The sequence below is a fragment of the Vigna umbellata genome, chromosome 1 (assembly GCF_029865625.1).
Source record: "Vigna umbellata cultivar VRB3 chromosome 1, Vumbellata_1.0, whole genome shotgun sequence".
Lineage (NCBI taxonomy): Eukaryota > Viridiplantae > Streptophyta > Magnoliopsida > Fabales > Fabaceae > Vigna > Vigna umbellata.
The window spans coordinates 109,614,623-109,642,454 of NC_142165.1; the positions used below are offsets into that span (position 1 = coordinate 109,614,623).

At 33.6% G+C, this 27,832-nt stretch overlaps 2 protein-coding genes across 2 annotated transcripts; one reads left to right on the forward strand and one right to left on the reverse strand.

Moving 5' to 3' along the window:
• Nucleotides 1-478: 478 nt before the first annotated feature.
• On the forward strand, nucleotides 479-13,883 carry LOC124833715 (cullin-associated and neddylation dissociated). The gene is made up of 29 exons (XM_047308258.2): nucleotides 479-658; nucleotides 763-838; nucleotides 921-1,090; nucleotides 1,565-1,775; nucleotides 2,693-2,858; nucleotides 3,596-3,725; nucleotides 3,833-3,947; nucleotides 4,032-4,189; nucleotides 4,288-4,411; nucleotides 5,059-5,109; nucleotides 5,182-5,264; nucleotides 5,830-5,914; nucleotides 5,996-6,097; nucleotides 6,186-6,284; nucleotides 8,037-8,147; nucleotides 8,222-8,305; nucleotides 8,375-8,515; nucleotides 9,145-9,237; nucleotides 9,403-9,524; nucleotides 9,607-9,769; nucleotides 9,860-10,099; nucleotides 10,652-10,900; nucleotides 11,023-11,199; nucleotides 11,295-11,441; nucleotides 11,582-11,698; nucleotides 11,891-12,059; nucleotides 12,479-12,556; nucleotides 12,636-12,774; nucleotides 13,489-13,883. The coding sequence occupies exons 2-29, from the start codon at nucleotides 803-805 to the stop codon at nucleotides 13,583-13,585; spliced, it is 3,657 nt and encodes a 1,218-aa protein (XP_047164214.2). The 5' UTR covers nucleotides 479-658; nucleotides 763-802; the 3' UTR covers nucleotides 13,586-13,883.
• Nucleotides 13,884-15,164: 1,281 nt separating this feature from the next.
• On the reverse strand, nucleotides 15,165-20,752 carry LOC124833651 (nucleic acid binding/RNA binding protein). Its single transcript, XM_047308179.2, has 8 exons — nucleotides 20,593-20,752; nucleotides 20,441-20,509; nucleotides 19,804-19,923; nucleotides 18,009-18,085; nucleotides 17,846-17,921; nucleotides 16,808-16,993; nucleotides 16,420-16,548; nucleotides 15,165-15,489 (listed from the first exon to the last, which is right to left on the reverse strand). Exons 1-8 carry the CDS (start codon nucleotides 20,665-20,667, stop codon nucleotides 15,328-15,330), a joined length of 894 nt encoding a protein of 297 aa, XP_047164135.1. The 5' UTR covers nucleotides 20,668-20,752; the 3' UTR covers nucleotides 15,165-15,327.
• Between the last annotated feature and the right edge of the window lie 7,080 nt (nucleotides 20,753-27,832).

A 27,832-nucleotide genomic window follows, 5' to 3' on the forward strand; every position in this document is an offset into this window, starting at 1 on the left:
CTAACTTTTGATCTTTGTAATTTTTCTTTCCATTTTTATTTAGTCATTTTAATATAAGTTTTTTTTATTCTCCATAAATATTTGTTCATTTGAAAATTGTAGATTTGAAAATATACTTGATAGTGATTAAAAAAAAAGATCTGCAAACTATAAGACTACAAAAAATAGTAACATCGGGAGGGGTAAGAAAAAGAAGAAGAAATTTTCTATTGAAGTGATTTATTTATTACAATCTTAACTGCAATATACTAATTTATACATTTAAAAATACCGATTTATTAAAATTGTAATATAATGGTTTAATATAACAATTTGTTATACGTATAATAATACAAGTTTTTTTTTGCATAACAATATTATTTCATAATAATATAACTACCTAGTAAAATTTAACAATAATAATAATTAAAAATAAATAAAACAATAGTAAAATTTAATAGTAGGTAGAAAATAAGTGAAAGTGAATAGGGTTTGATATGAAAGTTTTTAGGCTGTGGCATGAGGAGCGAAGAGACACTTGCAATCGGAAAAGAGCAGAGAAGAAGAAGAAGTGCATCGGTTTCAATTTCTGATCCATTTTCTTCCTAGGGTTTCCGCTCCGCTTCTTCTCGCCATTACCATTTCCCCTTTCGACAATTTTACAATTCCAAACAATCAGGTATTCCTCTGCTACTCACACTTCTCACCTCACTCTCAATCTAGGTTTTCGCACATCTCTGTTTCTTATTCTTTTATCAACTATGTTTCTCTGCTACTTCCCAGATTGCTGAGCGAGATTTCACTCTATTCAAACTGCGGAAACATGGCGAATTTAGCTTTGACTGGCATACTCGAAAAGGTATGCATATACATGCTATGATCTTCATGTACTTATGCATTGTAGCTGTTTATGTTGAATGCTGACCGATTTCTTCGCGCAGATGACTGGCAAGGACAAAGATTACAGATACATGGCCACATCTGATTTGCTGAACGAGTTGAGCAAAGCGACTTTTAAGGCCGATGCTGATCTGGAGGTAAAATTGACAAACATCATCATACAACAGCTTGATGATGCAGCTGGAGATGTCTCTGGACTTGCTGTCAAATGGTACGCATTTTCTCTCTGCTCACTCATTTGCTTCCCCTCATATGTAATGTATGCACAACATTTCAAATATTACTAGTATTCTTTTGTTTTTCATGTTTAAGTTGAGCCGGGCATTCATTGCTCTAGAGTTTAAAAGGATAATTATGGATATTTTAATGGCAAGGTTTTGAAAGTTCAGTATCAGAACTATTGCTCGTGCAATATAGGAATTACATCACAGTCAAGGGGTATATTTCAGTTGGTTGAGATGGTAGAGTTGTTGTAAACTCCCTGAAGCGTGTCCAATTGCTACCGATACAAAAAATTACATCACATAATTTAATAAGTCATAGCGTTTCTTATTTCTGCTAATGATTTGTATGTATGTGTTTGTCTTATGTTCTAGTGCATTCAGTTTGCCACATGAAGAACAAATGATAAAGCATTAGTGTTGCTATAGTTTATTTATTAGTTCAAATTTGATTGAAATTGCAGTCTTGCTCCGTTAGTGAGGAAGGTGAGTGAGGTAAGGGTGGTGGAAATGACCAGTAAACTATGTGACAAATTGCTAAATGGGAAGGATCAGCATCGTGACATTGCTAGCATAGCTTTGAAGACAGTTGTTGCTGAAGTTTCTACTCAATCTCTTGCACAATCTATTCTCCAAACCCTCACGCCACAATTGATAAAAGGAATCACTGGTCCTGTAAGTTCGTAGTATTGCTTAAAAGCTGTAATTGTATTGCGGGTGCTGTATATAGCATAGTACAGAGTCAATCATTGGCTATCCGCACTTTTAGGTAACAAAAGGAGCCTAGCAAAAGTAAAATGCAGTATTGGCACTTATAATCCATTTCCTCGTCATCTAAATTTATCTATATAGTGGCTCAATCAATAGGTCCTGTAGGTTTGCTTGGTCTCTACGCAAGGCTGAGTGTATTGGGCTGTGGTTTTGTCATAGGCTGATGCCACCATTAAACTTCATTGTGCATATATGCAGATTACTTACTCTGTGTTCCATGGCTTCTCATCTATTATGTACCTGTTCAAGAAGACGAGAATTATATAAAAATTTCAATTTCTTTCATTTTTAATCAACGTATTTATTTTTATGCTACCCTTGTATAACAGTTTCCATAAATCTGCCATCCTGAAATCATGAGTTATTAGGTGAAATATATCCATCCCACTCTATCATGCAAGATGGATCGTATGAGGTTTAACTGCCGGCAATGCACTAGCCCACCCGTTTAGCTTTGAGATTCAACTTCTTTAGATGAATAGGAGTGATAGGGATTGAGCTCTAGACAACTGGGTCATAAAGCACTGAAACTGAATCAACTATTCAAACCAGCTATTCAAAAAGAAGTTTGAATGGTTTTATGTCTACATTGTCCATGGCTTCATTGACTTGTGAGTCAAAGGGGATTAGATTTATTTTTAGCATTGATTCCAGCCTCGTGGGTTGGTTTGGGGTCTACTCACGCTCACTGGCCCCTGAGTAATCATTTATAAAATAGTTTAGCTTGGTCCTCCTCCTCCTGTACTTAATTATTAATCACGAACTGCTTATTTAGAGTTTTTCTAGGTGACATCGTGTTGTAATATACTCCTCATCTACAGGGAATGGGCTCTGAGATTAAATGTGAATCTCTGGATATTTTATGTGATGTGCTTCATAAATTTGGAAATCTAATGGCAGCTGACCACGAACTATTGTTAAGTTCCTTGCTTTCTCAGTTAAGTTCTAATCAAGCTAGTGTGCGCAAGAAGACGGTAGCATGCATTGGTAAGATGAATTTAAATTTGCTGTATTTGATTTTCATAGAAAGAATTGTTTATTACTTATTATTGGAGAGTTAATGCTACTTTTTGCATTTTTATTGTTGTCAATTTTCCTTTTTCACCTTGTTGAATTCCTTTACTGAGTTTGTTTAGAGAAAAATTGTACTCAAGTTGTGCTATCTGTGGCTTTTCCATATTCTGATTTGGAACCTTTTGATTTTTGAAAAATTCACTTAGATTTTCATGATAACTGGAATGTGGGGGTAAATCTGACTTTGAACTTTATTTGATAAACATACTTGACTGAGACTAAATTGCTAATCCTTAATGTATTCTATTATATTGAATACTATCTTTAAATTGAATGTTTGCTTGCAAGTTGGAACGTATCTCAAATAAGGAATATTGTTGTATAATTTATATCTTTTATTTTTTAAGTCAGTGTTAGTTAGCTATGAGCAAATACTTAGAAACACTAACTAATACATGAAAAGACTGATGATGGCCTCCAGACAAATTTACAAAGTTCAGGATTTAAATGGATTATTCAAGTTCGTGTTTATTTTGTTTTCGATGGAACTTAAATTAGTTGAACCCAATCCATGTAATTACTAATTCCAAGACGAAAATACCTTGAAGCAAGCTGTTTGAAACCCTAAAATGGTCTCAATTTTAATTTGGTTGAAGATGTTGTCAATGAAAGCAAAACTGTTCATCTAGTTAAACTCTTCATTTTGTCAGCATCTCTCTCTTCAAGCTTGTCAGATGATTTGCTGGCAAAGGCAACAGTTGAAGTTGTTTCTAACTTGAAAAATAAAGTTACCAAGTCTGAAATGATCCGTACAAATATACAGATGATTGGTGCTTTGAGGTTAGTATTCTCATTAATCCATTCCTTGTGCTTTGTTTTATTTTTATATTGAGAATGTTGAGAAAGAATATTTTTGTTGTTATCAACAAGTTTGCACTAATTTTCAGTCGGGCTGTTGGCTATCGATTTGGGCCCCATCTTGGAGACACTGTTCCAGTGCTAATCAATTATTGTACTAATGCCTCGGAAAATGATGAAGAGCTTCGTGAGTACAGCTTGCAGGTGCCATGCTTGTTTATTATCAGTAACCTTAGTACTCTGCAGTATGTTATACTGTCATCTGAATGATGTTAAAATTTTTCCAAGGCACTGGAAAGCTTTCTCCTAAGGTGTCCAAGGGATATTTCTGTTTACTGTGATGAAATTCTTCATCTGACACTGGAATATTTAAGTTATGATCCGAACTTCACTGACAACATGGAGGAGGATACTGATGATGAAGGTCTCGAAGAGGAGGAGGATGAGTATGTTTTTTTTTTTCTGTTCACTTAGCTACAGTACGTTTTTAATGTTTGCATGACATTCATCTTTTTAATCATCCCAAACATGCTACCTTTTGCAGTGAGAGTGCAAATGAATATACAGATGATGAAGATGTCAGCTGGAAAGTTCGCCGGGCAGCAGCTAAATGCTTAGCAGCATTGATTGTTTCTCGTCCTGAAATTTTGTCAAAGCTGTATGATGAGGTACCTATGCTATCTGTGCATAATTTCATCTCTATATAAATATCCCATTGTTGCCTTTACTTGGAAATTTTTAGTAATTGGGTTTATACTCAACTCAATTTCTCAAAACTTGGCTTGTAAATTAAGATTTGCGATATACTATAATTTTGCCTCATCTTTAGTTGATATGAGATTTTTAACATACCCCCTCACATCAATGAATGAACATCTTGAGTTGTGGGTGATCTAGCAGGAGCCCTATAGCGAGTGGCATAAACCCCCCCAATGAACTTTATTATTATAGGTTTTGAATAACTTTGATACCATCCTTATAAGTGAGTTTATGCCTAACATAACCTCACAAAGCTTGTTGGTAAGATGAGTTTTGCAGTTCACTTACGTAATATAATTTGGCTTAATATTTAGGTGATGTGGGATTTCCTACAAAAATATTACAGTTCTTATATCATTTTATCTATCTCTTGGTATTAGATAAACATTAGAGTTACTAGGTCCATAGTTTGATTAGATATTTGTAATAGTCTAACGCCCTAATAAGTTTTTTATTCCCTAGAAAACCTGATTGTGTTTGCATGTATAGCTGTTTGCTTCCTCATAATATTTAGTTGCATGACTATCTAACTTTGAAATTTTTATCCATCCTTTAGGCTTGTCCAAAACTAATTGACAGATTCAAAGAAAGGGAAGAAAATGTCAAGGTAGGCCCAAATAAAGATATTTATTGTCGTCTTTACTGTACAAGGTTGCTTTTTAACATGAATATGTTGCAGATGGATGTATTTAATACTTTCATTGAGCTCTTGCGCCAAACTGGAAACGTCACAAAAGGGCAGATTGATGCAAATGAAATGAGGCAAGGGGCTAATCGTTTTCCTAGTGTAAAAAGTTTCTTTATTTCTTTTGATGAATGTCTTTATTGCTTGTGAATAATTTATAATTAAATTGATTGTGAACTTCTAGACATATTAACTTAAGATGCACGGTCAATAACATTACTGTATGTTAATCTTAGATGAATATCTTAAAGAGACCAAGTTGTAGGCTCCTTAAGATTTGTTATCTTGCAGAAACTCTTTTATGATAGGTAACTAAAAATTTATTGCTTCTTATATGGATGTGACAGCTAACTAAATCTGTATCCGAATATTGTTGTTTAGTGCAGGTGTATGAGAAAATTAATTTCGAATATTATCTTATCAGTGTAACTATAACAACTGCTTTTAGAAGCTCATAAATATACGTCCAAATTTTACAATGCCACCTTTGGTTTAATGACTTTTATCTGTTTTTCAAGAGCAATATGAATGAACATCCACAATGGTTATTACTTCAGCCTTTCCTGTTGACAATCCTTGGTTTTACTATATGTCATAAAATATAGCCATTATTGACTGTCTTAGGGCTGATATGTAATGCAGTCCTCGATGGTTGTTGAAGCAAGAAGTCTCAAAGATTGTCAAATCTATAAATAGGCAGTTGCGTGAGAAATCTATCAAGACAAAGGTACTAGTCATCAAAAGTTGGTAATTAACTTTTTTTTTTTTTTAAATTACCATGGAATCTTAAGCATCAATGTCTATGCAGGTTGGAGCCTTTTCTGTTTTGAAAGAACTTGTGGTTGTATTGCCGAACTGTCTTGCAGACCACATTGGGTCTCTCATTCCAGGAATTGAAAAAGCATTAAATGTAGGCAATATTGGTTTGAATTATAATTTATCATAAACTCAGCTTGTTTTCCAGTACTGATTGCTTTGTCTTTTCTTGTAATTGTCAGGACAAATCTTCCACCTCGAATTTAAAGATTGAGGCTCTAACATTTACAAGATTGGTGTTATCTTCACATTCTCCTGATGTATTTCACCCTTATATCAAGGTAAACAGTATTACCTGTCTAATTTAATCTTTGAATTAGTTTATGTGAAGCTTTATCACTTGTGTTATAGCAACAATTCAGGTACAGTAATGGGTGAGTTTTATCATGTGAAAACATAAATTTATATCTGCTGTTAGCATTTCTAAAGAAACTAGATCAACTGAGAGAGAAACTGAATCTGTAATTTGTTATTGATTTTGTGTTGTTGGAGAAATGAGTACAACAATGTCCAGGTTCAAAGTATCTGTCTGGACAGTAATTGTCTTAATCTAACTAACAGAGGAGAGACAGAATACATCAGGTTTACAGTAAGAGACCGTTCCCATGAGTTCGCTAGACTATATACTCTAACATAAGCCCCTAAGCCAAAAGGTGACTCTCTTGAAGTCACTTTCAGCTTGTCCTAAAGAATCGGAAGGGTGTAGGAGAAAGAGATTGGTGAAGAATCAACACATTGTTTGTTGATCAGAAGGGAAATGCTGAACTTCAAAGTGTTCTCTACAACTTTCTCGTGAAGGGAAAAGGCACCAAGCTCTACATGCTTCGCTTGAGCATGAAGAATTGGATTGTGAGAGAGAGCAACTCTGCTACTGCTGTCACACTAGATATTAGGTGCTGAAATTGGCATTTTTAACACCTTGAGCAGAGTTTGAATCCAAAAAAAGAAAACTTTAGCAGCACTAGTGGCTAGGCTTCCGTGCTAGACCCAATACCAATAAACCCTATCTCCAAAATTTGAAAAGTAGGTCGTTTCTCCTTGGACTGTTTGTCACACGGCTTATCATAATTTAGACTGGAAAAACACTAGAATTGATGCTTGAAAAAAGTGGATTATTTTTTGATTTTCCACTCTGTGATGTCTATAGCCTTAATGATTGTGTTGAATTCAGAGAAAACCTCACAAAATATGCTGGTTTGAAATTATTATTACTCACTCTAGTGTTTCCCTCATCTTTTCCGGATTTTTAATTTTACCTCTATTTGTCATTAACTTATTGTTTTAGTTCACTATTTCTCTTCCTTTTTTTCTTCGTATTCCAATTATGGAGTATGTTGATCTTTTTAAAGTAGATACTACCTTTGGACTCAATTTTAAGCAAAACTAACTACTTTCACATTGATTAAGAATAGTGGTTAAGTTCGTTTAATATTCTTGTTTCCATAGAATAAAGAGGTACTTCATCTAAATTACCCTTAATTATATTTGTTGAGAATGTGCTTGAGTTTAAAGATAAGGGTATTTCTGAAAGAGTAGCATTAAATAAGGTTTATGGAATTGAAGTATGTTTATATTTAAGTCCACCTGACAACCGTTTTTTGCTTATATTTTAGTCTAGAGGGAGTGTATTATATGAGGGTTTTTGTTCCATGGTTTCTTTGACATAGTGTCATTCCTAGTTAACTGAGTTATGTAAAATTCAATATCTGCCACTCCTGTGTTTATGACTGGTTCTGTTTAGTGCCAGACCAGACCAGTAACACACAATAGACAGTTACAAAAATCTTGTTCTACACCATCTTTTATACCTAGTATTGGGGCTTCATGAGGCGGGATGTGTCAAAATAAAATCCTTCCCTTGGTTGCATAATCCTTTATCTGAAGCAATTCCTTGACACATATTGACTTAAACTTTTCCTGTCAAACTCTTTGATGCAAGGCAGTGACATATATGTGGTATGTTAATTGCCATGTATATGGATAAACACATGGCTGCATTTTGTGATCAATTACATTTATGTTTCTGCTCGTAGGCTCTTTCTGCTCCTGTACTGTCAGCTGTTGGTGAACGTTATTACAAGGTCACTGCAGAGGCCTTGAGAGTATGTGGAGAACTTGTTCGGGTTGTGCGGCCAAACATTGAGGTGTGTCTATGTTTTTGGTTTTAGAAATAATGTTTAGGCCTATTTCTAACCATCAGAATGAAATTGTTGTGCAGGGGTCTGGTTTTGATTTCAGACCATATGTTCAACCCATATATAATGGCATTATGTCACGCTTAATAAACCAAGATCAGGATCAGGTTAGTTGGATAACTGTAGAAGAATTCTTTATATATTTTCATATACAATATAACCTTTTTCCTGTGCAGGAGGTTAAGGAGTGTGCTATTTCCTGCATGGGACTCATTGTGTCAACATTTGGCGACCATCTAAATGCAGAATTACCTGCATGTCTTCCTGTGCTTGTTGATCGTATGGGAAATGAGATAACTCGACTTACTGCTGTTAAGGTTGGTCAGTTGAATATTGTGCATTAAGATGATTGTCTTGGCTTGCAACTTGTCTCTTGGTGATATTGAAAAACTGTTTATTGTATAATAATAAGGAATTTATGTTGGATGCCACTGTTGGATGTTTTTGCCACTGTTTATTGCAACTTGTCTCATGTGAATGGATGTCACTGTTGGATTTTATCATGATATTGGCAACATTCTGTTCCAGCGTCAGCAAATCTATTTTCTCTGCTGGAAGAAATCAGAAAGGAAAACTACAAAATATACTGAAAATGCAACTTTAAAAATTTGCAATTAAATAATTTCTGTTTGCTCGCCAGTGAAGCTTAGTGAGATTTTTTTTCAATGCTTCACAACTTGGCCTTTTTTGTGGAACCAAGTGGAACAGTAGAGATCAGTCAGAGAGTTATTTTCTGTCAATGCCTCAAGGATCGAGAAATTAAATCAGTTTTGGTGCAAATTTTTCTACATACCGAACCTAGCTAATCTGAGGATGAAATTCCCCTAATCCAAAGTAGTAGGAATTGAATGTGCAATTATTTAAATTGAAATATTTAATTGTGTTTCCTATAGAAGTATTTGTGTAGCTAGATGCTTTTGTCTTGAATGTTACCATTCTTATGCAGGCATTTGCTGTCATTGCTGCTTCTCCACTTCGGGTGGATCTGTCATGTGTTCTGGAGCATGTGGTAGCAGAGTTGACTGCATTCCTTCGAAAAGTATGCTACTCCTCTCACTATAATATGTTTATCAGCTTATGATGTACTTTATTGGAATTTCATGAAGGCAATTTGATTTTTAAGTTCAATTTGCTTATATTCTTGAGAGTTTCTCACTGTAACACGTGAAATGTTCTAAGCCTTGTTTTACTGGTTTGCAAACAGGCTAATCGTGCTTTAAGACAAGCTACCTTGGGAACCTTGAATTCACTTATAGTTGCTTATGGTGATAAGATTGTGTTGTCTGCTTATGAAGTTATTATTGTAGAGCTGTCTGGACTAATTAGGTTTGTCTTCCTTATCTACTTTCTGTACATCGGTATAGTTGTATGGAATAATTGATTCCATTTTTTTTTGCTTGTGTTTCAGTGATTCTGACTTGCACATGACAGCTCTTGCCCTGGAACTCTGCTGCACATTAATGGGCGATAAGAGGTCAAATCAAAGTATTGGTTTGGCTGTTAGAAACAAAGTTCTTCCTCAAGCTCTAACGTTAATTAAAAGCTCATTGTTGCAGGGGCAAGCACTCTTGGTAATTTTTACACATGTGCCTAACCTTGTCCCAGTTTATATGAAGTATAATATATGCATTATAAGGGTTTTCTTTTTCTTATTGCTACAGGCTTTGCAAAACTTTTTTGCTGCTTTAGTCTACTCCGCAAATACTAGTTTTGATTCTCTGCTAGAGTCACTACTTGCCTGTGCTAAGCCTTCTCCTCAGTCAGGTGGCATTGCTAAACAAGCTTTGCATTCGATTGCCCAGTGTGTGGCCGTTCTATGCCTTGCTGCTGGTGATCAAAAGTGCTCATCTACGGTGAAAATGCTTACTGACATTCTCAAGGATGACAGTAGTTCTAATTCGGTAATTTTTTTCTCCCAAGTTTCTACTGTGTTATGAAGCACCAGCATTTCAATTTGTTTTATGTATCCGAAACCAGTAGTACTTATCCATAAAGTACTCAAACTTGTGAAGCAGCAATACTCTTATTTCTTTCCCATATCCTACGCCCATACTTTTGGATACTTCACTGGTACATGTTGGTGATGTGTCCAATCTTTTAAAGCATTTATCTCCAATAAAACTACAAGAAACATATAAGTTTGGGTAATATAGAATTATAGAAATATTGTCTCCTTGTAAAACCAAAGTTGTCTTTATGAATCATTTTTTTAAAGTAATGAGAATAGTAGTGTTATTTCTATATGTAATAATAGAAAGTAATTTATGATGACAAGGATTTACTATTTTTTACTTAATCAATATCCGAGAAATGTGATTCTGATTGAGAATATACTGTAGAATTGTTTATTCCTAACACTGCTCTCCATTAGAAAATAAAATGCTTCGAAAGTAGATTGTTCATCTCTTCTGTAAGTAGTGATCATTAATGCTTTTCCCTTTTAATTTTCAAAGGCTAAACAGCACCTTGCCCTTTTATGCTTGGGGGAGATTGGTAGAAGGAAGGATCTAAGTACACATGACCATATAGAAAACATTGTTATTGAATCTTTCCAGTCTCCTTTTGAAGAGATAAAGTCTGCTGCCTCATATGCTCTTGGTAACATTGCTGTTGGTAATCTTCCAAAATACTTGCCATTTATCTTGGATCAGATTGATAATCAACAGAAGAAACAATATCTCTTGCTCCATTCTTTGAAAGAGGTATGTTACATTAGAATTGGTTGTGATTTCTTTCTATTATTAAATATATGCGCAATCATGATTCTTCACAAATATTTAATTTAATATTAATATACACAATTCTCTTGCCCCCTACCTGACAGGTTATTGTGAGACAATCTGTTGATAAAGCAGAGTTTCAAGAGTCCAGTGTGGAGAAAATACTTAATTTACTCTTCAACCACTGTGAAAGTGAGGAAGAGGGAGTGCGCAATGTAGTGGCGGAGTGTTTGGGCAAAATTGCACTTATTGAGCCTGTAAAACTTGTTCCTGCACTCAAGGTATTTAAATTTTCATTTAGTATCCTGTACATGGGACTGTATTTTACATCTTTCGTACTTGATGATTGTATTTGTATGTTTTGAAACTTCTGTAGGTAAGAACAACCAGCCCAGCTGCATTTACTCGAGCTACTGTTGTCATTGCTGTGAAGTACTCTATTGTTGAACGTCCAGAGAAGATAGATGAGATCATATACCCTGAAATATCCTCATTTCTGATGCTTATCAAGGATAACGACAGGGTGAGCTTTTGATCACCTTACTGAATGTTAAGAAATATAACATGCTATGTTCTTTTGTTAGTTGTGTATTTCTTCCTTACATTGCGATGGTGTATTAAGCTTGAACTTGTTTTTTGCTGGTTGTTATTATGAGCATGCAGCATGTTAGGAGAGCTGCTGTTTTGGCTCTAAGCACATTTGCACACAATAAGCCAAATCTCATCAAGGGGCTTCTTCCTGATCTGTTGCCTCTTCTATACGATCAAACAATCGTTAAGGTAACCTGAATTGTGATACACTTTGTTCCATATGTTTCTGTTGAGTATATACATATTACAGTAAAAACACTTTCTATTCCCTCTAACTCTGTGAACATTTAATTTAATTTAATTTTAATATATTCTGTAGTGGTTTTTGAGTCCACTTTATATATGGGAGGTGATCTGATTTTTATAATGAAATTTTGACAGCAAGAGCTCATAAGGACGGTTGATCTTGGTCCTTTCAAGCATATTGTGGATGATGGACTTGAATTGAGGAAGGCAGCTTTTGAATGTGTAGACACATTACTGGATAGTTGTCTTGATCAAGTGAACCCCTCATCATTCATTGTTCCTTATCTTAAGTCTGGTTTGGATGGTAAGCATTAGTTGTAATCTTTTATCCATCACTGCGGATTACTTTGTTGGTTCTGATTCACTTGTCCTTAAGGGAACATGGTGCACAATACTCTCTATCTGTTATAGCCGTACTCCTGCAAGCAGATAGGCTGCTTCAAGGGAAAATTTTTAATTTTGTGTTGACAGTTGATATATTTTCTTTGGATGAACTCTATCATCCGTTTTCCACCGCGATGTCTGCAAATATAATTTTTTTACGATTCGTGTGCTAAGTTTAATGAAAAAAATTAGTTTTGTGCTATTGCTACTAAGCAGCACTCGGAAATTGTTTTCTATACTCTGCTGAATATGTTTTTGTACTGGTAATGCTCAGAGGATTGAGAACCCAACCGTATCTTTGTTGGTACTAATTTTAAGGATATATTTGTGTTTTTTCAGATCACTATGATGTTAAAATGCCGTGCCACTTGATACTTTCAAAACTAGCTGACAAGTGTCCTTCTGCAGTCTTAGCAGGTTGATTTTGCCTCTGGCGTAGTATCAAGCCTTTTCCGTGTTGCATCTCTCTTTTCTAACTCGTATTTTTACCTTTCAGTGTTGGATTCATTGGTTGATCCTCTCCAGAAGACTATTAATTTTAAGCCGAAGCAAGACGCGGTCAAGCAAGAAGTAGATCGTAATGAAGACATGATTCGAAGTGCACTACGGGCTATTGCATCCTTGAACCGCATAAGGTATGTATTTTGACCTGTTTGCGAACCGAACTACTCGTCTTTTGCTGACGCTTAATAAATCAAATGAAAAATGCCTTTCTTAGAAATCTAGTAAAAGGAAAAATTGGACCTAACAGTTTTAGGAAGGCTTTTAGATAAAAGCTACCTTTTCCCTTTTTCTTTCTTCACTATTCGAGACTGATGACCTTAAAAGAATTTTTAATTTAGAAGTAACCGTGAATCTAAAAAAACTATAAATTACTAAATAGCTTTAATTGTTTTTGTTTTCCTTTTAAATTACCTTTTAAGATCTAAATAGCCAAACACCACTTAAGAATACTCAAATCAGCCTGTGATATTTTCTTGTAGGCAAAGTTTATGTTTTGCATCTTAATTCATTGAATATTATGTGGTAATAGTAGTATTATAAAAACAGTATGTTACACAAATTGTAACAATTACTGTTTAAAGTGGACTTCTTTTTCACGTTTTGAAAACACTGACTATATGCCAAGTGTGGTTATTTTTGCAACCATATTATGTGAGACAAGAACAATTTACCTTTTCTCTGACAAATATACTAGTCGCATTTTACAATCCTCTCATTTTCTGGTAGTGGATCTGTTTATTATTGAAGTGAATCTTTCCTCCTTTATGTTTCTCTTTTCATTTTTGTCTGTTTATTTGTGAAACGTGTATATATATATATATATATATTGACTTTACATTATGCAGTGGAGGAGATTGCAGTGTCAAGTTCAAGAATCTTATGAATGAAATATCGAAATCACAAACTCTGTGGGATAAATATTATTCAATCCGTAATGAATGATTCATATACAGCTCTCAATCTCTCTTGATCATAGTTCTGGAAGGAGTTTTGAAATTTTACCTACCAAGACATCTCGCTGTTTGATGCAGAAGCCTGGAAAACTTGTTCATTTTATTGTAACATAGGAGAAATCGATTCTAGCGATCGAAATACTAGTGGTGATTTCTTGTATAGGACGAAATATTTTGCCTTTTTCTGTATTCTTTTTTCTTGTTTTTACTAAATTATCTGATTATCAGTTGCTGGCCTCGATTGCCTAGGAAAAAATTTAAACCAAAAGGAAAAAAAATTACCCGAATCTCCTCGGTATCAAATTTTTGCTTACAAATTAGATTTCATATTTACCACTTGTAGAATATCTCAGGCTGACCTATTAAAAAATCTATTTTCATTATGTAGCATTCGTTGACCATATCCTTATGAGTTGACTATAATGGACCCACTTCCTATTACGATTAAAATAATTTCATTGTGTTGTTTTCAATGTGAAAAGATATTCACGTAATAAATGGTTAAGGAATGAAATAACTAATCGCCCAAATCATTTGAAAAGTGTGAATGTGATTTGTTGGGAGTATTATGTGATTCAACTCTTCATTATGTGACAAGTTATATTTGTTGTAAAATAACAATAGTTGGATGGATATAAAATTGGGTGGATATATAAGTGTTAAAGAAAATTCACCCTTTAAGAGAATATTTCTACCATTCGGAATTACTCATTTTATTTGTATTATAGGTTTTGTATAACACTTATAATATCAACATGAATAATAGAGCTGGTTTCATACTAATTTTATATAATATCAGAATCTAGATAATAAATCTTTCTGACTCATTTTCGTTTCTGCCCTAACAGAAAACAATGAAAATGGAAAGATGATCAATGAATTACCATGTTAAATATGATTAAATATTTAAATAACCATTCTGTCTCCAAGAAAAATTGACGGATAAGGGTTTTTAAAAATGGACAACTCTTGGTGTCAAGATGAGATTTAAAAATGTATTATATGTTCTCCGATTAAAATGTAATTGATTTCTTTTCCTCCTGAAGATTGCAAAACCTTGAAAATTGGTTGCTGATACAGGACTTGAATTTTCTCATTCGGATTGTTACAATCGACTAGTTGGCCATTTGATTTATCTCATAATTTATGCAAAGATCAAACGAAGCACACTAGAATGTTGTCCTATGAGTTGTTTATCATCTAAAAGTCCAGGGCTTTACATCTTACTACTTGTGGTTCAGAATACTTGTTACCTATTTATAGAAAGTTACATATTATATGCATTAATACCGCCGTATTTTTACACTTACCATATAATATGAGATTTTTATAATAAATGTACTATTTTTAATCAATTATATTGATACTGTAACATTTTAATCAAATACTATAAATATACACACGTATTAACTTTAAACAAATAAATTATTAAAATCACATTACGATATTTATTCCGTTTTAGATATAAAAATATTAATTTTCTGAATAACAATTTTAATAAGTTAATTTTAATGTATTTAACCTTTAATAATAATAAAACTTTGAAAATACGTTATGATAAAATAAAGTGAGCTATAAAAGGGAAAAAAATGTATAAAGGCTAATACCATAACCTAGAACCGTCTCAACACATTTCACAAGATAACATTGCCATAAGTGACAGTGAATGGTTTGTTTGAGCATTGTTATACATACACTTGAAAGGCTAATAGTTGAAAGTATGATATAAACCTAATCATCATTTTCAGTTGTACCATCTTTGAGGTGAAAATGTTTTTCTCTCTTCTGGAACTCTGTCAAACCTTTCCCACTTCCTGTCACACCAACCTTTCCCTGAGGATCATCAGGAGATTTAAAAATACTCTCTCGTTTTCTTCCAGAGAAGAAACCAATCTGTATCACATACCAGAACAAAAAAGATCATTTTTAAAACTCAATTCACGCATGTAAACAACCAAGTCGTATACAAAAACAACGCAAAAATCAAAGGAATTAACGCATAAATAAAACAAGAGCAGATAGTAGATATGTAACTTTCTAATTCCCCTAATCGCAAAGACTTACAATATATTTTAATAAGACAACCCTTTATATGCGACTGTTATAAATATAAATCTAAACAACCAGTTCCAATGTACATATATTCCATTAAGCAATGAGTTGAGATAATTATTATAAAAATTCACAAATTCACTATAGATAACGGTTTGTGAAAGAAAGACAACGTAAAAAATTGTACTGACGGTGCATTCATTATTTATTCTTAAAAAGGAAATACAAGGGTTATTCTCAAAAAATACATGGAAATACATACAGACTACAAAAAGGAAATAGGAACCTGTTTTCTATTCAAGTTATCTTATGCAATATAGTAATTCAATATAAAATTATGCATGTTACAGAGAAAATACTGATTAGAATGAAATTTTGTAGACAATTTAATCCTAACCAAGCACTACTGTACTCTAATGGATCGATTGGCTCGGTTAATTTCCAATATTTACAACTATAATGCATGTGGAAAAGTAAACCATCGCAATTGTAACATGAAAACTATCGTTTGTACCGTAAAAGAGAATCTAAAAGAAAAAGATAACACCAGGGTATAACATCCAATCAAGCCTTGTATCCTAATGAACCAATTGGCATAGTTCAATATTTTACTATATACTAGAAAATGTATATACAAATAAAAATAAAACAAAAATTCAATACAATTACAAGAAAACTACCATTGGTCACAGAAGCTAAAATAAGGTGCAAAAAAATTCTCAAACTAATTTAATGTGAGAATAAAAAAGTTTGAAAACTTGAGAAAGGTACCTTCTTCGCCTTTCCTTTGGTTGACTGGAATTGCTGCCAAGCATTTTGCCGCTTATTTTGTGTGACTTCAAGTTGCTCCATCCGCATCTTTGACTTAAAGGCATGTATTTTCTTACGTTTCGAAGCTTTCTGTAATTGCGTCAGAAAACATGTCATCATAGCTAAGTGGCAGATAAACCACAAACAAAAACAAATCCAGAACCAACTTGCAAACATTTTCGTTCTTGCAAGAACAAACAGGAGAAAAGACTTATCAAATCATAAGTAGAATCCTTAAAAAACAAGAAAACTCAAGCATTTCATCAACATCAAAAAGCAACCATTTTTAATTTAGAAAAGTACAATTTCAAGATATAGCTAGAAAATTTACTGAAAACATCTCACTCACCACATCCTCAGGATCATCAGCCTCTATACGAAGTTTGGCAGGTAGACTGCGAGACTGTAAATCAATTGATGCAGCTTGTGCAATTTTCCGTTTGATAGCCTGTTTTGTAGCTTCCGCAACTCGCTCAGCTTCTAACAAAGCATCTACAGAACCTTCTTGAATTGGCCTTATATTTGCAGGATCGACCTGTTATAAACAACCACCATCAACACGTTACTATTATCTATTGGCTCTTTCAAAGAGGACAAACCAGGGAGATTCAATATCAACTAGTCATGAATCGACCCATATAAGAGACTATAATACAATTTCTAATCCAAAAGCTTGAGACAGTAGGTATGTGGGTCTTTCTCCTTATTTGTTACTCAAATTTTTCATTACTACTCAATATGGGACTCAAATATTTTACAATAACCAAATATTCTCTAGAATATAATTTACGAACATTGACTCGTGTTATGGCATTGGTATATAGGTGTGGTCAACTAATACAGATCCCCCAAACAAGAGATTCATAATGTTGTCAAACAATCAAGTTATATCTTAAACTCAATCCTATACAAAGAGGAGTTAACTCACTATCAAAACTCTTTCCGTAAACTCTCGAGTTCACTAAAATAAGCTAGTGAAGAAGCCAGAACAAATTGGCTTTAACACACTTTATTATTGTGATTTGCCTGTTTTATTTATTATGATGTGGAAATATTGAATTATTGTTGTTACAGGAGATTTGTTATGTTTGTATGCCATTAATAGATTTTTTAATATTAGTATTAATTTTATATTAGGAAAACTCTTACCAGTTGAATCTACAAATTGATTTTACGAAAGCTTCATGAGCTTATGTAAAGTTTGGAGTTTGATCACACCTTTATAACTCAATCCCTCCACCCACTATTTTCCTAGGTGCGGAAAAATACCCATAAAAAATAAAACAAACAATGAAGAATTTAGAGGAAAAATTTTGCAGACCACATATGACATTGCATGACTAGCAATACGATCATGTGTACATCAAGTAGTTTTTACAATCCTTACCTCTTCTTTATTACCCCAATTGTCATAGGATACATAATAACCATTTGGTGTATAAGCCTCAACTGTAGCATCATACCTGGAAATTCATAACACAACAAAATGAAAACACAATAAACATAGGTAAATGAAATGGAAAAAAAAAAATCAGTGATAGACAAAATACCACTCCCCATCTTCACTCCAAACTGCCTGAACTTTTGTGCCAATAAGAAATTTCTCTTGAAGATCAGAGCTATCCAGCTGTTACAAGTAGTTATTGAAAGGATTAGTGACAAAACAAGTCACAGATCGATAAGATATTTCCCTACCATATCATATCTCCTTTTTTAATGTAATGAAATCATATCTCTAATATAACCAAATCATATGTCCAACAAAAGTGAAACAGCATAATAATACACCAACAATCACCAGAAAAGCATTTGAGTATAGAGATATGATTAGGGTAATAGTGACAAAACAAGTCATCAGATTTAGAGATTATTTCAATCGTTCCCTCCTCAACTTCTGCCGATTTGTAATTTCATAAATAAGAGTGTTGGATAAGACAAATATCTGATTTGGGGGTCGAATAACACTAAAATTATAAAAAGACTAAAAAATGATTATAAAAAAATTATGATTGTGATGTGTGTGTGTGTGTGTGTTAGTGAAATGTAAGACTATTTTAAGGAAAAAGGGATACAGACGATGGGATCCTTGTGTTTTCGTCTTATTCAGCATGGCATAATAAATAAGTTGCAGACACTCACTAATGAGTGTCTTATATTGAATTACGGTTTAACCCAAAGGACATCGAGAATTCATAAAACAGGATTATTAGTTGTACCATAAGCAACCATTCTAACTTATAAGCACTCTTCCAACCTACATTAAACACTTTACAGATATGTATTTCAAACGTATCTGTCGTCCAAGACCTAAATTCGTTTGATGCATCACAGCAAAGAGATTATTTCGATTACTTCCTCCACCAGTTCTACTACTGTTAATTTTATCAATTATCAAATAAAAGAAATTAAATGAATCATGAACAGGTAGTTCTATCTACGCAAGGTTGTCAAACTTGAAGGTCTACATAGACTAGTAGAGTTTTCAGTTATACGTTTAATTATCATAAAAACTAATATTAAAAACCTACTAAAAACATATTGCACAATACTATTAGCACAACAATAATTCTATATTTTATCTCCATAAGAAAACACTAACACTGTGAAGCCAATTGGAAGCAAAGTTTAGGTTGGACTTCAATATCGCAAACTTGTTTCTTGACTCAAGCTTGTTGTGAGAATTTACCAGATTTTATACATAAATGAGTTAGACCATGGGTTAACTTACTTTCTCTACCTATAATTGTAAACTTGCAAGAGTCTGACCAGAAAACTCAAGAGTTAGACAACATTGGTTCTGTTTTAGAATACAACAATGCAATGACTTGCAGATACATATTAATGCAGGTAAGTTCATCTGCATAGTTAAATTATAGCCAAAAGCAGGCAAACACCTGGCATATGCCAATGCATATTTTGAAAAATACTTGAACAACCAAAATAACTAAAAAGCAGGCCCAGCCATCATAATATAGACAGGAATGAAGAGGGGACTGCAGGAGAATTGGGGGTAGGAAGAAGAGGGGATATGACAAGACCCTTATCATGCACACAAGAACATCAGCTTGGTCAGAATTAAAATTCATCTGGCTAGATCTATACAAAAATGAAATGCTCCGCTTTTTTCTTTATTGTAATAAGAATATGGCAAGAAAACTGCTCCACTTTCGAAGGAAAACACAAGATCCACCAAAAGGATGTTAAATGTACGGGGAAGGCAGACGTCGAATGAAAAAATACTAGGCAATATTATTAGTCACATGTTCCCTAATCATTGTTTCCAATTTCCCTGACAGCAATAGTGCAACTAAACTCCAAAATCAAATGACAATGCAGAGAACATACCATTTGATTCTCCTTATGTATCGACAAACTTGGAGATGTACCAGCATTAGGAGCAGCCGTTGAACCAGACATTTCATTTTGCTTTGCAGTTGCAAGGAGTTCCTCCGTCAAAGCAATGACCTGTGTAACACAATTTTAGGGCACATATTTGGAGTTCAGTAAAACAAATAGTTTTCAGAAAATGTTTACATTATAAACCAAAATTAATGTCAAAATTCTAACTTAGGTGAATCTCAGTGTGAACATCTCATATCAGGTGAGAGGGAGAAAGCATGCTGGACATCACGACAGAGAGCACACCTGCACAACAACCAAGATAGACGTGATGTGCATTTTGACGAGGTTGTCTTTGGTTTTTTGTTTTGTTATGTAAGATTCACTTATTTATTTGATCATAGTCCTCAGGCTGAGCAATTTGAATCATGTTACAAATTGCCCGCAGGTTCCAAATAAAAACTAGTACCCTCAGCACCTTTTAGAAGCAAGAAAATTCAAGAAATGCATTTGCCTACAAGGATCCTCTGATGTCTTTATGGTAGGGATCTGCTTTCTCGAGAAGGGAATTGAGATTGAGAAAATGAAGAAGTAGGAGAAGTGGTGTATTAGTTGTTAGCAAGAAAATAAAGAGGGCACATACCTCGGAAAGTTCCCTCTCCATGTCAACGTATTCTGAATTCGAAGGTTCATCATTCAGGAGCTGTCTGACCTGAGAATTCATTGAAAGAGGAACAAATGAATGAAACGGAACGAAACGAGAGCAGAGTGAGTGAACAGTTGAATTGAGCTTACCTGGTGGAGTTGATCTTTGTAGAGAGAAAGATTCGAGGCCAACTCTTCTATACTCACTTCGTCACCGCCTTGCATCTTCTCTTCACAACCTCAACCCTAACCCTAATTCTTCTTCTTCCTCTCTCAATCTTTCACCGCTGCCACTGTCACGCCTCCCCTCCGCCAAAACACAAATATCATATCACATCGTATCTTTCTCATGGGCTTACTCTTTCCTTCTAAAGCCCAAATTCATTTCGGGCCTCTTATGGGTAATACTATTCACACTTACGATTGACACTTGTCATTTGTGATATTATAACTAACAGTTTAAATATTATAATAATTATTAAAATAAAAATAATCATAAATAAATCATTTTATTAATATGTTACTGTAAATATTAACTAATTCCTCTTTCTTCACAAGTTTTCTTAATTGTAATTGAACTTCTTATTTTAAGTTCCATTTTCTCTGTTGTTAAAAATCCAATAAAAATTGTTCATATATAAATGCATAACAAAAACAATTTTATATTATGTCAGAGAAATCAACAAAAACATAATAATTACTATTATTTTTTTATTTACTGTTTTGATTATTTAATATTTTATAGAAAGAGGAAAGTGTAGCATAAAATTTTGAATTTAAAACTTTATATATAATTTTAAGGTACTGATGCCTAACATAATTTTAGTTTATTCACAGTGTGCCTAAATTATTTTAATTCCTGTAATAGTTCTAGCGTGATATTTGAATAATATGTAATACATAAGTAAACTTTTAGTATATATATAACATGTGGTACACTTATTAGTTATAAATATTTTGTATGAAATATATCTATAATATTACAACTTTTATAAAATTTATAATATTTGGAAAATTATATTCCATAAATTAATAAAAACTAATATAAAATGACACAAAAATGTCAAATAAAATATAAACTAACAATTAATATAAAATAACATAAATTGAATAATTAAAAGGAAAAAAATATTTGTGTCTCTTGAATTATACATCATCAGTATTGCAAATTATTAGAAACCTAAGTAATAAAATAATATAAATGAAACTTTTCCTTAATTTATATATATGGGATTTAAAATTTATGTTACTTATTGATGCTAGCATCCCTAATTTTTTTCCATAAAATCCTATCAATATTCTTAATTTTATCATTCAAATTTTGTCCAGGATAAAAAAAAACTAGTTTTGCATCGTAATTATAATTATTATTGGAGGAGTAATTTATATATCTTTTAAGAAAATTTTTATGACAAATCATAAATGAGTGTTTTGAAATTATATATGTAATTTAAAAATTATAATATATCTCATAGATATTCTTGGCAACAAAAAACAATTTGTACCATCATTTTTCTCTATCAGCACATGCTCATCCAAAACCATAGTTTAATATTATGCATTTATTACACAAATGAATTTTAATTATTCAACAAACAAACCACATCAAATTTGATTTTTTATATAAAACATATAAATTAATTATTATCTCTTTTATGTCAGCAATTCACCTATAGTTTTCCTTCTAGATTTAAAAATAAAATAATGTCTTTTAAGTACTTTTGGGATTATGAACTCTAACTCTAACAATATGATAGAGATTCACAAATAGGCACATAAATACGAAAGGGAAAGCAATAAAAGTGAGAGAACTACCCTAACATTTAAATGGAGTGCACTTTATAATTTTTAATTGTTGTAAAAGTGATATCTGAAGTGTTTTATTTTGGAATTTTTTTAGAAGAAACTTTTTCAAATTTTCATAATATTATTTTTAAAATATTATTTCTATAAGATTTTTCAAAATATATGAAATATATTATGGAATAAAATTTTCGAAACAAAATTTTTAAAATATAGATGGTATTTTTTTAAATGAACTTTTCAAACAGATAAATGAATTCAGAATGAGTTTTTTAAAACAATTTTTTTACCAATTAATGATAACTATTAGAATAAACTTTCCGAACGATCGGTCTATTTTTTTTCTTTTTTTCTTTTACTTTATTTTCATAGTATGGGATTTAATAATAACATGGATGTGCCATGAAAACCTCTTTTTCAATTAACATGATAATAATGTACGCCTATTGTTTTTCGCACCCCCATAACTACTAAATATGTACTCATATTAATAAAAAAAAGATTAAAATATTTTTTTATCGTTTCATCACATACTAATCTTAGTAGTATGAAGAGAATAAGAAAAGAGAATGATGAATATACTATAGAAGAAAGAGAAAGAATGTGGTAAAGGATGGTGTTTCGGATGTGTAGGGCTGTGCGGTTCCAAGCCTTCCAAGTCCTCCCGTAGTCTTGTCTCCTTGGCGGATCTTCCCCTGGCGCTTTGGCTCTCCTCTTGATCCGGAGGGGTGGAGACCTACAAAAGATTCTCCGATGCCAAAGTCAATTTCAGAGCAGTGGCTATTTTCAGTAGTAGCAATAAATGTGCATTCAATGTAACCTATCTACCACTCACCGTGGACCTGTATTTATAGTTTTCGCTATGGGCTTGGGATTAGTGAAAAGTTAATCACGGCCCAAAACGGCCCGATAGCTTCTAATTTTTACTTACCTTTAAACCAGGCTACTTTTCCTTAAGTCATGTTGATTAGTGTTTTGGCGGGCGTGGGCGTCCGCCCATGTGAAATGGGCGTCTGTCTCGCGCGCACGGAGATCCGCCCATGTGGGATCCGCCCATGTGGGCTCTTTGGTACGGCGTCCGGTTTTGCTGGCCGTGTCCGCGGAGATCCGCCCATGTGGGTGCTTCCGTACGGCGTCCGGTTTTGTTGGCCGTGTCCGCGGAGATCCGCCCATGTGGGATCCGCCCATGTGGGCTCTTTCGTACGGCGTCCGGTTTTGCTGGTTGTGTCCGCCCATGTGATATGGGCGTCCGCCTCGTCTGCATGGAGATCCGCCCAATTAGCTTGGGCGTTCGCTCACATGGATCCTTCCGTACGGCGTCCGGCCCTTGCGAATACACAATCGTTAAAGACACGCCGGAGGCTCATGCGTTGAAGAGCCGGCCAAAGATTGAACCTAGACCCGGTATAAACTCTCCTAACCCTCTTGTAGCAGGGAGGAACACCTACCAACCGGGCCGAACCTCTTTATAAGAAAAACTTTGAAGAACTCACAAGGAATTCTACCATCACAGAGCAGCCCGGCACGACGGCCACGGCATCAAATCTTGTTTGTTAGGTGACCCAAAGTCCTACGTTCACTACGGGCACTAGGACTTGGGGGGCTTGTGTATCCGCAAGGGCCGGACGCCGTACGGAAGGATCCATGTGAGCGGACGCCCAAGCTAATTGGGCGGATCTCCATGCAGACGAGGCGGACGCCCATATCACATGGGCGGACACAACCAGCAAAACCGGACGCCGTACGAAAGAGCCCACATGGGCGGATCCCACATGGGCGGATCTCCGCGGACACGGCCAACAAAACCGGACGCCGTACGGAAGCACCCACATGGGCGGATCCCACATGGGCGGATCTCCGCGGACACGGCCAACAAAACCGGACGTCGTACGGAAGCACCCACATGGGCGGATCCCACATGGGCGGATCTCCGCGGACACGGCCAGCAAAACCGGACGCCGTACCAAAGAGCCCACATGGGCGGATCCCACATGGGCGGATCTCCGTGCGCGCGAGACAGACGCCCATTTCACATGGGCGGACGCCCACGCCCGCCAAAACACTAATCAACATGACTTAAGGAAAAGTAGCCTGGTTTAAAGGTAAGTAGAAATTAGAAGCTATCGGGCCGTTTTGGGCCGTGATTAACTTTTCACTAATCCCAAGCCCATAGCGAAAACTATAAATACAGGTCCACGGTGAGTGGTAGATAGGTTACATTGAATGCACATTTATTGCTACTACTGAAAATAGCCACTGCTCTGAAATTGACTTTGGCATCGGAGAATCTTTTGTAGGTCTCCACCCCTCCGGATCAAGAGGAGAGCCAAAGCGCCAGGGGAAGATCCGCCAAGGAGACAAGACTACGGGAGGACTTGGAAGGCTTGGAACCGCACAGCCCTACACATCCGAAACAGATGGCAAAATATATTGGGTTTAACTATCAGGTGCATTGAATTAAGATTTTTAACTTATTACCTCTATTAATCTAGTTTGTTTGTCTTGTTGGGCACTAGCTGACTTGTGGCTCATATCAATATTTTTTGTTTTTGACTTTTTTAACTTTATTAATAGTTAACATAAATAATGAAACCAAAGTTTTTAAGAGTTTATTTTCATGAACATGTCATTTTTACTCTATATATTAGTATAGTATACTCTTATAATCAATAATTTAGAGATAATGAAGGACAATCAAATTTTAAAAAGCAAAAAAAATTCCTAAATGAATAAAAGAGATGTGTTAAATGGGTTGCTCCTCAGAAGACGAGACATGTTGCATTTTTTAGCTTGTGTTGTGTAAATAGACTGGTTTGTCCTCATCTATTTTCAACAGGCAAAAATGAATTAGGTTGACCATTTTGTCACTCATAGTAAAAGACTTGTCTATAAAATTTTTCTTAAATGTATTTTATATGTTTTGAAAAAGTTAATTATAAAAAAATCGTTTTGAAAATTATAACCGATAATAAAAGTTTTTGAAGTATTTTTTTATTGGAAAAATACTTATAGAAAAATTAGAATAAGATAATTACTTTAAAAATAAAAGCGTTAAATATGTTTTTAGTTATTTAACTTTTAGTGAAAAGTAGAATTAGTCTTTTTTTAAAATTTTGACTCAATTTAATCTTTCAATTTGTGAAATGCGTTGATTTAGTCATTTTAACAAAATTTTGTGGAGTTTATTTGACGTTTCAAATGCGTTTTGTTAGCTAAAACTAAAGTGAAAATGTGCCAAACAGCGTAAACAACTAAAATATTATCATGAAACACATTTGAAACATGAAATAAACTTCAGAAAGTTTGGTTAAAAAGACTACATTCATACATTTCTAAAATTAAAAGATTAAATTAGGTCAAAGTTTTAAAGATAAACTAACTCCAATTTCAACTAAAAAATAAAAAACCAAAAACAAATTAACTAGAACTAAGTTGGCCATTCCAACTTTTCTTTTTTAAATTTTCTCTCTGTATATATATTAAACACATATCTAATTATATAAATTAATTTTAAATTTTAATTGATACATTAATATTGATAATAGAATGTATGAAAATAATTATTTAAATGATTTTATTATAATTAATAATTTATAATTTATAATTTATAAGTAATTTAATTTATTATGATTTTTTTATCCCTTTTCATGGCAAAGGCAAAGACATTTTTCTCACATTAACTATTTATTCTTACAGTTTTTTTATAATTTATTATAACATATTAATTAATTAAATATTAATAAATTTGATCGAGGTAGTATTCGAGTTAAATTAATATGCAAATTAAGTGCACTATAAGATAGGAAGTGACTCCTAAGTCCAATTCTGGTTCAAGAATTAGATCGAACACTAACTCAATTAGAATGCTTGTAATCACATATTGGCAACAAATAAACATTACTCTAACTCCTAATCCAACACACAAGTTAACGAACTAAGCGAAGACTACCCACGCTTTCATAATTGCAAACTAATTAAGCAAATGCAATGCACAAGTTCAATCAATTTTGCACCACAGTTTCATCAACTAAACGAAGATTAAACACCAATTAGACAACTAAGCGTATACCCAATTGCAAGTGCAAAACATATTCAATATCGAGCCAAATTAGAGTAGCAAAATCACACTTCTAACTCAGAAATCTCATGGAAACGATTATGACCAACCAAGCACACCTAAGCTAACATTAAAACATATTTGCAACAGCAAAAACGAAGTGAATTCATTATGGAACAGAAGCAAACGAAAAACAAACAAAGCACAATAAAAAACGCAATTCAAAGCACAAACTGAACTTCAAAATAGGAACATAATACGCTATTCAAATCTGGAAACAAATTACCAAAACAAAATGGAATTTAAAGTGCATAAATGAAATGAGATTTAAAGTGTAGAAATGAATTGGGACTTAAAGTGCAGAAACAAAATGGGATTGAAGGCACAAAACGAAATTCAAATTAAAATAGAGATGATTCGATACAAGAAAAAGAGAAAACAAAAACAAACCTAAAAGCCCAAGTGGAAAACGCCCAATGCTCTAACCTAAGAAGAAGAAAAACGTGAAATGTGGAGAGAGCTTCTAAAATCTGATTTTGGGTCTTTATAACCCCAAAAGACGAAAATGACTTTAGTATGAGCTTCTTCTAAAATTGACTTAAAATTGAGTCCAAAAGTGAAAATCTGTCCAAACTAGAATAATTAAAATTACAAAACGAAATTAGATATAATTATTGACGTGACTACACTCTTGTTGTTCCCAAATATGTTTCCAAAATTATTCTGCAAATAATAATTGAAATAATTAGACTCAAATAATTAAAATTAAATAAAATAAGAATTAATAGTCTAATTAAGTCCAAACAATGAAAAATGAAATAATAATGAAAAATTAAACACAATTGACAAATATAATTTGGTGCGAAAATCTAAGTGAAAAATACAAAATAATGATTAATGTTAAACGCGAAAAACATTTTTCTTACATTAACTATTTATTCTTACAGTTACAACATATTAATTAATTCCGAAATACATTAAAGAAAGATAAAATTTCGAAAAGTCAAAAACAAACTGGAACTGAATGAGTTAATGTCGATGGCATTAAAATTTTGACAATAAGTTCCTATTGAGATTAAAATCGTGTATTTTTCAAATACATATATACAGAAATTGAGCAATTTAAATCTTGAAAAGCAAAATCGCCTAAACACACACTAAACTTAAAGCTTTACTTAAATTTAAAAATATGTCTACAGTACATATTTTTACAGAAAGAAGTAAAAAGAAGGAAGTAGGAGGATATGAAAGTAGGGACTTTTACAGAAAGGATGGATGATGGAGAAAACAATCATAAATTTGAGACCAAAGTGGGCTCGGTGGCATGACCAGCCATTTTTGTTGGGGGTAAGTGGGGAATCTGTTCATCTTTTAGCCAACAATATTTTTATGTAACTATTGTCCTACGAGGATGCCATTTTAAATGTTTCTGCCTTCAACAGTAAAACATGTCTCAGACATGTCTCAATACACAACCCTACATCATTGTAAAATAGAACAACACCAACCACAACTTCCTCTCAACTATAA

Coding starts and splice junctions, on each gene's coding strand:
- LOC124833651 (XM_047308179.2), bottom strand. CDS start 20,667: ATGCAAGGCGGTGACGAAGTGAGTATAGAAGAGTTGGCCTCGAATCTT. Junction 19,924..20,440: donor TGGAGAGGGAACTTTCCGAG/GTATGTGCCCTC, acceptor TGTGTTACACAG/GTCATTGCTTTGACGGAGGA. Junction 18,086..19,803: donor TACATAAGGAGAATCAAATG/GTATGTTCTCTG, acceptor TACTTGTAACAG/CTGGATAGCTCTGATCTTCA.
- LOC124833715 (XM_047308258.2), top strand. CDS start 803: ATGGCGAATTTAGCTTTGACTGGCATACTCGAAAAG. Junction 1,776..2,692: donor TAAAAGGAATCACTGGTCCT/GTAAGTTCGTAG, acceptor CCTCATCTACAG/GGAATGGGCTCTGAGATTAA. Junction 6,098..6,185: donor GAATTGAAAAAGCATTAAAT/GTAGGCAATATT, acceptor TGTAATTGTCAG/GACAAATCTTCCACCTCGAA.